Source organism: Hipposideros armiger, unplaced genomic scaffold (genome assembly GCF_001890085.2).
Source record: "Hipposideros armiger isolate ML-2016 unplaced genomic scaffold, ASM189008v1 scaffold_46, whole genome shotgun sequence".
NCBI classification, from domain to species: Eukaryota; Metazoa; Chordata; class Mammalia; order Chiroptera; family Hipposideridae; genus Hipposideros; species Hipposideros armiger.
This window is the reverse complement of record NW_017731396.1, coordinates 3,742,612-3,755,941: the sequence shown is the minus strand read 5'-3', so window position 1 is coordinate 3,755,941 and position 13,330 is coordinate 3,742,612. Positions and strand designations below refer to the sequence as shown.

At 48.6% G+C, this 13,330-nt stretch overlaps 1 protein-coding gene across 1 annotated transcript in view; it reads left to right on the top strand.

Moving 5' to 3' along the window:
* Positions 1 to 13,330, top strand: part of PEX14 (peroxisomal biogenesis factor 14) — a 130,752-nt gene that overhangs the window by 95,415 nt on the left and 22,007 nt on the right. The window contains exon 4 of the mRNA XM_019639838.1: positions 8,236 to 8,364. Coding sequence (XP_019495383.1) covers positions 8,236 to 8,364 — 129 coding nt within the window. The remainder of the gene's footprint in view (positions 1 to 8,235; positions 8,365 to 13,330) is intronic.

Sequence of the window (13,330 nt, the reverse complement as noted above, 5' to 3'; positions counted from 1 at the left end):
CCAAATAATAAACCCTCTAATCACATGATTAAAATTCAAGATGTAGAAGAAAACCCCAAACGAACACTGAGCATTATTTGTAACATTCAGCCAAGTAACCGAAGAATGCTTGGTGAACTGGCTCTGGTACAGGGTTTTCTTTAAGCAGCAAAAATCACCTTGATTTGCGTCCTACAGTGGAGTCGTCTCCTAAATCAGACTGTTTCGAGTAGCATAGAACAGGAAACGGCGTATGGCTATCCCTACCATCCCAAAGCAAATGTTTGTTTTGTGGCAGTGATGGAGACATTTCCACTGGTGAAGCAAATATTTAGAGCCGAAAGAAACATTTGGGCAGCCAGGATGTGTCAAAACAGAACAGATGCCTGCCTTTTAAAAACATATTTTAAAAAAAGCCACCTTGTGCTTGGCTGCTGTGGGTACAGCCACAACGGGTTAAGCAAGAAATTAGAAATTGTGTATGTGTATATCATACTAACCCCAGCTCCTGGGTGCATCCCTGCACCTTTTTCTGTCTTGGTTTTTTCTCTTCCGGACAATGGGGGTAACCATTCTAAGTGATTTTGTTTAGGGTTAAGGATATTTTTCCTTCCAAATATTTCTTTCATTCTTAAAAATAAATTTAATTTGTCCTTTTGAGTCAGAAATCTATTCCCATGGAACACAGTTCATAAGGCTATACAGTGAAAAGTCTGCCTCCGATCTTTGTCCCAGCTACCAGTCCCCTCTTCATCCATAACCAGCGTTACCCGTTTCTTATCTTTCTTTATTTTATACATGAACACAGAACTACATAGGTGTACTTGTATGTGTGTATGTATACACATATATGTTTTTTTATCATAGAGGTCCCATGTACCCTTCACCTAGTGTCCCCCATGCTCCATATGTTCTTTAAGTTTGACTTCTTTTTTGCAGTGATGGATTCTAAGGCTTGGCTGATTTAAAATGTGCTGTGTCAGAGAGCAGAGGTTGAGCCCAGCAGGCTGCACAGCCCCGACCCCGACACCCCGTACAGTAAAAAGAGCCCATGGGGGAAATCTGGCTCTGCCTCTGGGGCCCCCCATGGGCTGTGGGCAAATCACTGCCTCCCTCTGTGATCTGTAAAACAGAAGGAAAAGAAAAGAAAAAGAACAGGAGGTAGACCAGATGAGCCCTTTCAGATCTGAATTTCTTTGGTTGTCAAAGGTGGACTGTTTTTTTTTTTAAACAAACTTCATAGCCACTTCCAAAACCAGGAGCAAGATTCAAGTATAGTTAAATGTGTTTATTAAGTTGTCTTTTCCACAGATGCGCAAACATGCCTTTGGCTTACCTGGCCTTTGGCTTACCTGGCCTTTGGCATCCAGGTAGCAGTGACACCCCTTGGTCTTTACAGATGCAGTTCCTTCCCCAGGACATGTGCAGTGGGCTGTGGGCATGGCTGACTTCTCAGCCTGCTGCCAAGGACCTGCAGGATTCGACAGCCGGCGACAGTACTTGTCACGCTATTAATCCTTTGAGATTGGTGATCAAATACCAAAATCACCCTTCTTTATTTTTGTTTTTAACTTAGCAGAGAGGGATTAAAAGAAAGAAAAAAAAACCCTTTGGACTCTAGATCTAAAAATAGACATCATGGCCGCTGACTGGAAGCCCTCCCAGTCTTTCATATGAGAGATCTCAATTTGTGTTACACAGAGGGGCAGCTCACTTCTGTCTTGTTCACCAGTTATACTACTCCCCAGAGAAGCTCAATAAATTTTACAGGGAAGTTTCCTCCTTATGCGGAAGGAGCTAAGCTCAGTGACTGGTGTGTCTGAAATAATTTAGGACTCCGGGGAAGGACGTCTGCCTTGTGGAATAACGTATCAGAAGTAAATGCACAGAAAGTTTTGATCTTGGCTGCGTCGGCTGCGTCATTGATACCACTGGGCCCTGGATCCTATGGCCCCAGCTTGTCTGATTTGGAATTAAACTGCTCCCCAAAACTTGCATTTAGTTCACTTGCTAGAATGGCCCTTGGGCGTACTCTGCCTGCCTGCAGGTGTTCCGCCATCCTCACCACTAACCATTTGAAACCTACAGACTTGGATGTGGCTGAATTTTTACCTCCCTCGTCTGCATCCTCTTCCACGGGTGGTAGGAAAGCAGACCCGCCCTGTCTTGTAGATGTCCAGTGGGACACATGCCTGCCAGCGTTCTCAGGCTTAGGGCTAGCTGTGTAATACATTTCGCACTGGCTTTTTACTCGGTGATTTATACTAGGAGATGTGGCTGGGTGCTATCCAGTGTCCTTTTGTCTTTGTGTTTATTTTTCATGCACATTGAATGTATTTAAAGGATATATTGTCTTTATGGTTCACTGGGATAAGGAGGGGATTGGTGCAACTTTTAATGAGAGGTCTCCCGGCTCCCTGGGTTGAGGTGAGAATTATATTCTTGGTCAGAGATTTTTCTTTCTTTCCTTAGGTGGCAGGAGGCAGTGTTTTGCTGCTTTTTGAAATAGCATTTCTACCTAACAATTTTTGGAAGGATACCGAGAGGACATTCCGTTTCAGGGCACCATCAGCAACTTTTTCTCCTGTTGTTTGAACTTTCCTCCTTTAGGAGAGGGGAAAGTCTCGTGTCTGGCTCTTGAATTTAAATATCAGTATCAGGGTGGTGGGAACCAGCTCTGTCCTCAGATGAATTTTTATAAAAACTCTTTCAGTTCCTGCTAATGCTATTTGGAGCAAGTTTTCTCAAAAACTGTTTTTGCTGCTGAGGAATAGTTAATCCACAGAGAAGAGAGCATTTGGCTTGTTTGCTTAATATTTTCACCAAGTGAATTAGACAGGTTGGGGGGCTGGGGGAGGGGATTAGAAGGTGGGTGGGGGTGGCCCCATAAACAAGGTGATATATAATATTTTTTTTGTTCTCCTTTTAAATAAATACCGATCAGCTTTATGTTCAGAGACAATAGGAGCCGTTGGCTTAAATTTGCAGTTTACTGTATTTATGGCTGTAATATCAAGGTGCTGCCGTCGTAATTTCATGCCCCAATGAGAAGAGCAAGGTCGAAGCAAATGCTTCCATCGGCATCTGCTAACACACTAACTCATAAACAAGGCCCGGCTGGATCAGGTGGCACGGAATAATACAGGCTAATGAAATACAGCACAGCTTTCCATTACTGTGAGTTTTTACAGTGTCGTCATTACGTGTAATTTATGTTTAAAAAATTCAATTTTATACAAGGCACTGGGAAATAGGGGTCTACAGGTCATCCAACGACTTTTAGAGGCTCCGAGAGTCCTTATTGTACTCCACTGTTCCAACAAAATGTTAATAAAATAAAATAAAATAATACTTTTTCCCCCCCTTTCCCCTCCCCTAACCTTTTCTGCGAGTTGATTTTTCTTTTAATTTGGGGAGTATTTTTAGCCAGCTGTCTTGTCTGCCTCGTCTCTTTCCAGAGTGTGCACGGGGAGATAACTAGTCGTGTCCTGAGAGAGGTGACCCCCCGCTCGGTCCCTGCGAGTCCCAGATGAATCACCCGAGCCCTGTGAATAGAGGTGGTGAGTGGCCAGCCCGCCACTGCCGCCCTTTGCCACTGGCCTTCTGGCCCTGTTTCCCGATCCCAGTCAGAGGGCACGTTTTTATTACAAACCTGGGGCTGGGCTGGCGGGAAGGTGCTGTCAGGCGTTCATTGTCGCGCTCATTTCCAAACTCTTCCTGACCCTGCTGTCCTGGTGGTTGTTTGCCCCGAGCCATGCAGAGAAAACTGCTGTCTGCTGTCACCCGTCTTTCCGCTTCACCTGCACAGGGCCAGTGCCGAGCGGTCACTGGCGACACGTTGAGGTTACTTCTTCTGAGAAGCCCTCGCCCAGCCAGCCCCACAGAAAAAAGTTAGCCCTTCCAGTGCCCGTTTGTCAGCATCTGGGAAAGGACCGCGGGGCGTTGTGCGCATGGGCTTTAGGCTGCAGCTCACAAAATAAATGGTTTGGGTTCTTTGGCATTTTAACAAAACCTTAAGAAAAAGAAAACAAATTTGTTTATTTTGTAAGGGATACAAAATAAGCAGGTGTGGCAGCCCAGAGGCCATTCTCACTGGCCTGTTCTTTCTGAGAATCCCACCCTGGAGGAAGTGTGGGGGAAGTGTTTGGCCGGCCGTTTACTCTGGCTGATGGCTCCCTGGGAAGGCAGCTGGCTTGGGAAGTGAATCCCCAAGAACAGAGAGATCAGAAAGTCCAGGCTGATCCCAGGGCTGGGAGCTGCATTTGCACAGTTGGGTCTAAACCGAAAGCCCTCAGTTTTGCAGATCGGGCAGCTGTGGCCTTAAAGATAAAATGTCACTCTGCCTTGCAGCGCCAGGCGTCCTGTTCACCTTGGACAAGTCCCCTCGTCCCTTTCTCCTCTTCTTGACTGAAGCTAGCGAGTGCATGGAGTAAGTGAGCGGGACTTTTCTTCATCTTGCTCTCTATCAGTAATGTATTTTAATTGTCAGTGTCACAGGTGGGGGAGGGGCTGGTGGCTCTTGGAAGGTGAGGTTACTGAAAGAACCTCCGAATGCACAGTGCTCATGCTATCAGATTATGCAGTTGACACCCCAACATTTGAAGCTTTATTAAAATTGGCTAGTTCTCCCAAAGGCAGCAGCTAAAGAAGGCAGGAGACAGATGGGGAGGGGAGGAGGTTTGCCTGCCACAGGACAGTGATACCCTTTGCTCCCACTCTGCTTAGCTCGTCCTTCTGCCGTTAGATTATTCCTTGCAGATAGCAATCAACGGGAAGGAAGTGTGTGTGTCTAATTTGCATGAGATTATTTAAAACAAAAAAAAAGGTCTGCATTAGTCAGGGTGATGGTAAACAACGCAGAAAGATGCCTTTTATAATATAGCCTGTGCCTCAGCTTTCAGAGCCAAATATAATTCACTTACAATTGGCAGTTTCCTTTATTATTCCTTTTAACCTTTTGGATTCTGCAAGGTCTCCCTCAAAGCTCTCCTGTGTTTCTCTCAGCGGGGTTGGGGGTGGGGGTGGGTGGGAACCTGGATGTCTTATGTGTGGGTCCTATGGTAGCACCTCTTCTCTCAAGGCAAGGGCTTTTCAGCCCCTGGAGCGAGGACTGGTAGATAAGGTCGAATTCTCAGAGAGACAAACCCCCCCCCCGTCCCCCCCAGTCTCCGAAAGTTCCCAGGAGAATCACTTGAGTGATTGACCGGTAGGGTCCTGAGCCTGGTCAGTCCCCTCTAAGCTGGGGACACTCCAGAGGAAGAGGACACTGGGGAACCGTAGGCACCAGTCTGTGAGAGGCCTTTGGATTTACTGGGGGGTTGAATATTAGAACGAGGCGAGGTCGCTGTACCCTTGTCACCCCGGTGATGTTCAAAAGGTCCACGTGTCACTGGCAGACAGGACCCAGGCGTTAAGTTCCTGTGTTGTTCTGATAAAGCTCCCACGGGCTCTTACCTGTGGACGGGGTGCCCGCGTGGCGATGGGAGAAGACAGCTTTGCCGCGTCTAAACCTTTCACAAGACTGAAGGCTTAAGGCTTCATTTTGCAATCTGCCCTTTGATGTTTTGTAACTACTACTGTGAGAAATCACCAGGCTGGAGGCGAGAGCATTGCATTGTCATCCAGGGGTACCATGCCCTAACCATTGATAGCATGATTTGAGGCAGGGTTTTCACCCTCCTAGGGCCTCGGGTTTTTTTGTTGTTTTTGTACCTGTTAAATGAAGGCAATGGTGGGGATAATGGTCCAGCTCTGAAATTATATTATTCAGTGAGATCATTAAAATGCTTATTTTTTTTTAAGAGAAGAAAAATGATTCACTTTATGTAACTAAATCAAAATCCTGACTCTGCGAAGAACTGGGAATATCAGAATCGCAGCCAGTGTAAATTCAGAGCATCAAATGATAAGGTCTCGGGAAAACGAGAGCTTGGAAGGATGTGCTCATGCCCTTTAAACTGGGGCCTTGCTGGTGGGCCCGGCTGCAATAATGCAAGGAACATGTTTTATTAGGAAAATAGGCTTCGTCAAAGCTCAGGGCCAGAGGGCAAGAACAGTGGGCAGGGAGTCCTGTCCCTTTAACCAGCTCCAGCGCTCGGGGCCGCAGCTCAGCCTGTAACTTACTGTATATTTCCCCAGCGTTAAACATTACCGTACTTGTTTATATTTGAAAGAGCCAAAAGGGAAAATGAGAATGCAACTGAATGCTCCTTTTGGGAAAATTATCCTCATTTGCAGCCAGCGGCTGACAAGGCGCACGAACCACCAGGTTTATAAAATTCCGTAGTGTACCAGTGACCATCCGCCTGTGCTGACGTCGCATGTGCTGCCCTCTTCTCTCGTGGCTGATTGCGAGCGAACTGGTTACAGCAGTGTCTGTCCTCCTGGAACCTTGAAAGGGGTTCCCCTTCTTGTGAGGAGGAGTGGCTGGCCCACGCTTGGAGGAAACGTCCTCTGCTTTTCCCTGGCTCTTCTGTGTGTCCTGTCCTGTTCTTGGGAGGGGAGGTGGTAAAGCGACCCCTTTGCAGCAAGCTGGGGACTTGGGAGGAGGGACGCCCCCGTCTAGCCCCCGCACTCAGATTTAGCCTTTGTGTCTGGAAGGTATAAGCAGGCGCCAGTCAGCGGCCCTCTCTGTGCCGAGGCAGGCTTTTCATCTGCCCATCAAGCTGCTGAGAACCTGGGGCGCTCAGGGCCTGCCCGGCACTCTCAGGCTTCCCCGAGGTGTGGCCGGGCTGACTCCACCCTGCTGAGCCTGGAGACGAATGGCTACAGTGTTAAATGGGGTCCGCTCTCAACTGCCAAGCGCAGAGGGAGGACAAGGGGTCCAGGGCCCCCCTAGAATGGCTCAGGCATTCTCCCTTGACCGCTTGCGGTGGGGCCCGAAAAGTTTGAGGGAGGGCTGCAGCCAGCTCACATGCCGGTGCGGTGCAGGCCGCGCTGTGCTTAGAGCGTTAATGTGCTCTGTCTGTTAGCCCCTTGGCACAGAGCGCGAGGCACCAGGCTTTGGAAGATGCTGACCCTCAGAACCTCCTTGTGCTCCCTCCACCCCCAGGAGCAAATATCACCACGCTGTGGGCCTCCCATGGAGGCTGCCGACCAGATGTGGAAAAGCTCCCGGCTCTGGTGTAAAAGCTCTGTGTTGCGGCTGGACGGGATGTGAGGATTCCCGGAACGGCGTGGGCCGGCCGGAGTGGTCTTCTGCGGACTAGCTGTGACCTCCCGCCTGCCTTGCCACTCTGGCGGCTAGAACACAGTGGCGCACGCGCACCGGGACTTCCTGCGCTGGCCTGTGGGGAAGTTTTTCTCACCCTGTGCGCCGTGCTTCGTGCTTCGTTCCCATTCTTCGGGTTGGTCGGTGCCCCCATCCGCTTCCCATAGAGCCAATGTCCCCAGGCTGCATCAGAGCCACTGAAAACACTCCAGCGACGTGCCCGCTGGAGATGTGGTCTTCATGGGCTTTTCACTTGCCTTGTGTTCCTCCATGAGCAAATCCTCTCCACGTGCTGTAGCCACTGCAGATGGCGCCCTGCTATTTCCTGATGTCCCGTGCGCAGTGTGAGTTAGAATGTCAGGAAGATTAAAAGAAAAAAAGGGAAAAAGAAAAACTAGCCAAAGGCGATATAGGCAGCCTATGATAGGCTAGAGTAATAATCGTCTGAAAGTTTGGGCCTGGCCTTGTTTTGATCTGTTTTCTTGTTTTATTTTCTTCTTTACATTCTATATCCCATTCATACTAATCACAGTCAGTCCTGATTTTTCTTTTTATTTCTGCATTTGTCATAAAATAAAGCAAATTATTCCCGTCTTCGGAAACGATCTAGACTAATTAGTCGTCTCACCCAATAATTAGTTTTTTGTTTCCCTGTCTGTTTTCATGCATTATTGTTAGTTTTTTCCCCTCTTTTTTTAACACCATTACAGATTAAAATGAGCCACATTTGCAGTTGATGGTATCTGTTTTCGGGGGAAGAATGGAGAATTGCAGTACTGAGCGACTTCAAAAGCAGCAATAAACTCAAGGATAAATTAAGGAAATTGAATGAGCCACATTTGGAAGCAGTGTTGAGGCTAATATTCTGTCGCTTAAGGTTAAATTGCAACTGAGAGAGGTTCCAGAGAATCCGAAATCGGGCAGGCATCTTCCCAGGATGTCAGGCGTTCTGTGGCTCTCAAGGTCCTTTCTCAATGCAGATTTCGTAGCAACCATGGACAGTGGCAAAAGGTACTTACCTGCAATTATGTGCTCTTCTCCCCCAGGGCTGACGGAGGAAGAGATCGATCTGGCTTTCCAGCAGTCCGGCACGGCGGCTGACGAGCCTGCGTCCTTGGGCCCAGCCACACAGGTGGTTCCTGTCCAGCCCCCTCACCTCATTTCTCAGCCATACAGTAAGTCACCTTCGCAAACCCCTGCTTTCCACTGACTGGGATCCCCGAGTTCTGCCAAAGAGCGGTGCTTCCCATCTCCTAGACTCAGCAAACTGGGAGAAGGAGTAGCCGGGCGGCGCTTGGGTTTTCCCAAAAGAATGTGACACGTCCAAAGCCCCTTCCACACACACTTTTGGGTATGTGACAAAGGTTTAAGAAGAGACAAGGGACCAGAATGAATGAGTTTATTGCACTGTGTCACTATGTGGGTTACAAACCCATCTGTAAAAGTACGCACTGGTTCAGTTCCCACTTTCCTGTATCGGTGCTTGTGCGCGTTACGGTTTCACTAAGAAGACGGACGTGGCTCGTGAGCAGCGCCTCCTCGTTCGCCCACTGGCAGTACTCGCCTCCTAATGTTGTTTTTTAAAGTTGATTATTACAGGAGACCATGACCCACAGGAGGCTTTGTTGTTTTTAAATGAAAGCTATTTTAGGAATAAAGGTTCTTCAAACTAGTAATAAATGTACACCTCCAAAATATAGCCAGAACCCCTTCTTTAAGTCACTTGTACAGAGTTTAAAAAGGTTAAAATTGACTCCAAAGCAGTGGACAATCACTCAGTTTTGTGTCTTTAGCGTAACTCAGCCTTGGTTCTGTTGTCTTTCAAAATGCCTTTTCTATGATTGTCTTCATTTTAATCATCGGCCTCAGAAGTTACATATTTTTTCCAAAACATGATTTAAGAGAGTATAAGATACCAGACTTTTAAAAGACGTCATTTAAAATGCCAGACTTGTTTTGACCCCACCACGTGGTCTGGAGCTCCCTTGCGGCCCTCAGGCCCTCACGTCACTGTCCCTGTCCCTGTCTCCGCCACAGCTGGGGAGGCGAGCTCAGGGTGTAGATGGTGCAGGGGCCGGGCAGCGGGTTAGAATCCGCCTTGCGTGTCTCAGATCTCATGTAGAGCCCTCCTTTCCTTTGCTTTCTGGATCAGGCTGAATGGGTGAGGCCAGCTGACACACCTCAAGCTGCTGTCACCCGTGGTCGCCCTGTCTAACAGACCGCTGGCGTCACATGACCGCTGAGACCAGAGAAACAGCGCCTCGTGGTACCTCGTGTTGGTGCTGCTGAGCCAGTCGCCGCTCGTTGTCAGCCCAGGACCCATGCCTCTTTCCTGCCAGCGTTCTTTGCCATCCATTTTGGTGTTTGCTTTGGGTCACTAAACACACTCTGAGTTGCTTCTTCACCAAAGGCCAAGTCTCCACACTTTTTCTTTAGTTGTGGCCCTGGCCCCGCCGTTTAATGGGATTTGTTGAGGACGTGCGGTGGCAGCTGGGGTGCAGACGTTTCTGAGATGCACAGCTGTCCTAGTCCAGCTGTTTCCTCCATGGCCTAATATCAAACAGGTCTCTCGGCTACTTGGAAACTCCTTGCTCAGAACAAGGTGTTGTGGTCGGTCACAGAGTTGGCCTAAAACAGCCTGCGTTTTTGCCTGCTTTCAGGAGACACAAAGGGTTAAACTTCTGAAAGAGGCAAAAGAATGGGGTGGGGAGGGGCAGTTGGGTCCCCATAAATCATTCTCCTGTCCAGCTGAGAAAAAGCATTACCCGGTTAGGTATTTAGGTAGGAGTATTTTTAAGAGTCTCCCAGCCCTAAAAATAAAATACATCTTCTCAGAGACAGACTCCTTCCCGCTTTGACGCTAGTATAAAAACAATGGTCATGGCCATTTTAAATACCTGGAGTTTTTAGTTGTCGCCTGCACTGCTACCCTGCTGCTTTCAGCTCCGGGGTGACCCTACCGCTTCACTTCTGTACTTTTGCCAAGAGGTGTCAAAACTGCTCCAAAAAAAAAAAAAGCTTGATTTTGATTAATATAGAGAAAGAAGACTTTGCCTGACTGATAATAAAACTGATAAATGACATTTGAATTACTTGTAGCGGTAATTTATTACATAAAATATCTTTTATTTGACATGCGATTAGTTGCTGGAAGCATCACTCAATCTGACTAGTTTAAACACGCTCTAAAATGAACCCCAGTAAAAACCCGGGCTGTCTGCTGCTGGCGTTATGAAATATACTAATCCCGGAGTGAGGAAAAAAAGCCTGACTTTAAATATTTAAATGATTAATTGGGTTTATATATTTTTTTTACCTTTCTAACCCCCTTAATTACAAGCAAACTCAGGGGAGTTTCTGAACTAGGTGTGCAATCTGCATGCCCGTCACCGAGGCATTGTCTGCGTCCTGGGAGGGATTTATAGCCTCCACTCTGTGTGCTCTGCCGACTCGACATCTGGAGCTCGGGCAGCCCTTCTCTTCCCACTTCTTGGCTTTTTAAGGACATTCTGTCTCAGAGCCCAAGCCTGGAAAATGGGCTCCTCTGGGCTCAGCTCCAAAGGCAGTGCTCCCAAATTGTCACCTCTGGACGTGCTGGTCCTCCCGCCTGGTGACAGATGTCCCTCTCGGCGCCTCTTCTGATATTTGCTCTTTGGTGAATGTGGTTGACCTTGAGCTGTTAGTAAATACCGGCGGCCGCAAAGAGAACAGGAAGGCCTGCCAGCATCTTCAGTGCATCAGTGTTTATTAAGCACCTACTGAGTGCTTAGTACAGTATCGTGAGAGTCCAAATATGATCTTTAAGAATCTCACAGGCTCTCTGGGAGATCAGATGAACTCTTAAGAAAAGGATAATACAAGATGTGATTTCGTGCCCAAATTAATTATACTGACAAGGAATTCCACAAGAATACAGAAAAGAGAGCTAGAGAAGTCATAGAAGGCTTTGTGAGAGCGGTAGCAGGTTGACACCAAGGGGAAGCCGGGTGTCACCTGGTGTGAGAAGAGACCAGTATTGTCACAGTTTAAAAGGAAGGTGGATAGAGCTGAGGAAAAGCCTGGCCAAAGCTGGAGAGGAAATTTGACACCCTCTGCTTCCCATTTTGGTTTTGTGTTCGACTTGGAAGCAGGAATCAGCGTGTGTGTGTGTGTGTGTGTGTGTGTGTGTGTGTGCGCGCGCGCGCGCGTGCGCGCGTCCTGCCTAGCACATTCCTGAACCGAGAGTCCTGATAGATGCTTGCTTGATTGATTCATTCCACACTGATTTTTCTTCTTTCCTCCCGGAGAGACAAGAAGCAAGGTAGCTTTGAGATATAGGCAGGGCCAGTGTGCAGTTTGTAGGATAATAATTTTTTCTTAGACTTATTTTCCCTCCACTGTCGTTGATAAACAATTTCGGCCTTTCAAAGACTGACCTGTAACTTCAGTTGCCTCCTAAAATGGGATGTAAATGTCTGAGGTTGGGGAAAGGTTTTGACATTGCATTCGAAATCGTGAGGGAGCGTGCGTTCTTTCCCGGTGTGTTTCTCGTACAGCCCTGTTTAGTAACATACACTTACCCTTGATTGTCATAACTCGCTGAGCATTTATTATTGAATACCTGCTGTGTGCCTGGCTCTGTGCTAGACCCCTGGGATGAAAGGACTAACATGGCCTAGCTAGCCACTCTCTCCAGCTGCTCCTGTTGCCTAGGAAAGGCAGGTAAGCAAACACAGCAGTGCCTGTGAGCTTGGCCCAGGTGAGGACGGTGGCCCAGACGAGGTGAAGGGGTGCTTCAGGTAGCAGGAGACGGTTAACGGACCTGGGGGGAGGATCGGTTCAGTGAGCAGGCAGGATGGACGACAGCACCCAGGCCCAGGCACCCGGGCATGACACCACGCTGTGTTTTCAGAGCGGCTGTGAGATGAGGTGGCGAGAGGCAGGCGGCAGCCAGGTCATCACCTGGTGGGGGTGAGTCTGAAGCACGTGGAGTGTTTTACTTTGAACTGCACCATCTGATATTTTTGAGGCCGTGCTCCCTGTGTGACTGTGGTATTCTTAGGCTAATGTGAACATGGTTTGTATCTTCTGAGCAGATGCTGTGGGGACGTGGGGAAGGCGCCTGGGAGTGTGTTGGGTGAGGCAGTGGTCCACGCGCTCTTCTCTGCCTGGCTGGCTCATTGCTGCTCTTCAGGGCTGGGGTCAGCTGCAGGAGGTCGACCTCTCAGATGCTTGCATTCGATAGCAGCTCCCCTTGGCACTCAGCCCCCGCCCCCCACCTCCCCTACTCTGAATTGTTTAGTCACTGTCTTCCCTGTTCAACTGTGAGTTCCTTGAGCTCAGAGACTTTTTTTTTTTTTTTTTACTCTATGACCTGAGGCTGTAACTTAGCAGGTGTTCTAGAAATACTTGTTGAATGGATAAAGGTGATGGAAATGTGCTTCAGACCTGAAAGGCTGTCGTGTGATACCATCAGCTGCGGGAGCCTGCTGTGTGCTGGACTGGGATGTGCCCGCTGCAGAAGCAGAGGACAAGCCTTGCCTGCAGGAGGCCACCCATGAATGCAGAGGTCCGTCCCGGTGCTTGGAGGGTGCAGCAAGGCTAACCCATGCCCCCTGTGTGGTGGGAGCTTTCAGAATTTTCCAACAAAGGAAACTCCAAGAGTGCTAGTCTTAGGGGAGGGAGGCCTGAGGGAGGAGGCAGGGCTTGACCTTGGCTGGCCCTGGGGCAGAAAGGAGAGTATCTCTGTGCAGAGCGTACAGCCAAGGCCTGGGGCGGGGCGGTGTGTGTGTGTGAGGAAAGGCACCAGGGAATGGGAAGTCTCTTCCATGTCTCCCGGCTGGTTCCGCACACACACCTCACTTTTTGCTACATACAAGTTACTGGTTTGTATATGAAGAAAGTATTTCTCTAATTTTTGAGGAAATTGTATTTTTCTCCTGTTGTCCTTGTGACTGGTTTAGAACAGCAGCTTCTCAAGGGCCACCACCCTGCCCGTTTGGTTTGCTTTGTGTCATACCCAGTGTGGTGCCCTGTGGGTGCCAAGGAAGTGCTACCTGTGGACATGCAACCTATGGGCACGTGTTGCGGGAGAGAACCCAGGGAACGGATCCTTTCCGCGGGGTTCTCGGCCCTGAAAGTCTGTGGTGTTGGTGGTAGGTA